This window comes from Anneissia japonica, unplaced genomic scaffold (assembly GCF_011630105.1).
Source record: "Anneissia japonica isolate Jap-2015-1 unplaced genomic scaffold, ASM1163010v1 scaffold286419_len1497_cov283_single, whole genome shotgun sequence".
NCBI lineage: Eukaryota > Metazoa > Echinodermata > Crinoidea > Comatulida > Comatulidae > Anneissia > Anneissia japonica.
The window spans coordinates 1-1,064 of NW_022695806.1; the positions used below are offsets into that span (position 1 = coordinate 1).

Below are 1,064 nucleotides of genomic sequence, written 5' to 3' on the forward strand. Positions count from 1 at the left end.
GACAGTTCAACGTCCTACATGTTGCCTCCAGGTCATGCGATTTGTACATTCCTTGATGGTGGTGTTGGACTCTATAATTTTGCCAAAAGAAGTTGGGACTTTTTGAGAGATATGGTAATTTGTTTACTTTTATTTGTCTCATTACTAAATTGAAACCAATTTAATTAGGGCATCCTTTGAATTGTTAATCTCTTGCAATGTAAACATGTAATTGAAAATATAGTGCTGTGTTAACTATTGTGGTTCCTTGCAGAGAAGAAAGTGTATCCGGTACTTTGTAAAGAGAGTGCTGTGGTAAAAGGTTGAACAGTAATTCTGTGACTAATTACTCCATTGCAAAGTGTCAACTTGTTTTTTTATTCCTCATTAATTTTTCAGAGAATATACACGTATATGCTCATAGTCCATTATTCTGATTAAGTTAATAATGTCATGCTGCTAAATATATTTACAGTACACAATTATTTGTTTTGATTTATGCCAGGGACACGTTGAGACAATATTTGAGTGTCAGTTTAAACCAGACAATGCAGACTACCTAGCAACCGCATCCTTTGATGGCACTATCAAAGTTTGGGATGTGAACACCATGACGTGTGCACTTGCCTCGCATGGCAATGAAGGAGTCATCTACTCAATATCTTGGGCTCCAGGTAAGGTGATGTGTCTGTCCACATAGTGTGTGTGCCTACACGTGGTGTGTCTGTCCCATAGAGCTATTAAATAACTAGAGTGCTGACAAGGTGACGAAGCAATGCAGAGTTGTGTATGTGTACCATCCAAAATGGCCTCCGTAGGAAAGCACCACCTTCAGGCATAGTATACATATTATAATCATAAATAAGCCCTCTCACAAGCTATTATTTCATATATATTTATTATTAATAATATTAATAAATTATTAAACTCTAGTAGCCAAAAATAGGCCAAGTGGATTATCTTATTTAAAAATAAAGTACTGAGAAATTGAAATCGTGTACATTACACTCATACAGCGCAACGCTTGAGTTTCAACATACGGGTAATTTAGTTGTACTCAACTTGTGTAAATTGAGGGCGCCATT

General features: G+C 36.2%; 1 protein-coding gene across 1 annotated transcript; it reads left to right on the forward strand.

The window, feature by feature from the left end:
- Window positions 1-6: 6 nt before the first annotated feature.
- LOC117101557 (WD repeat-containing protein 17-like) lies at window positions 7-679 on the forward strand. The gene is made up of 2 exons (XM_033241540.1): window positions 7-114; window positions 485-679. The coding sequence occupies exons 1-2, from the start codon at window positions 19-21 to the stop codon at window positions 677-679; spliced, it is 291 nt and encodes a 96-aa protein (XP_033097431.1). The 5' UTR covers window positions 7-18.
- The last annotated feature ends 385 nt before the right edge of the window (window positions 680-1,064 follow it).

Coding starts and splice junctions, on each gene's coding strand:
- LOC117101557 (XM_033241540.1), top strand. CDS start 19: ATGTTGCCTCCAGGTCATGCGATTTGTACATTCCTTGATGGTGGTGTT. Junction 115..484: donor GGGACTTTTTGAGAGATATG/GTAATTTGTTTA, acceptor GATTTATGCCAG/GGACACGTTGAGACAATATT.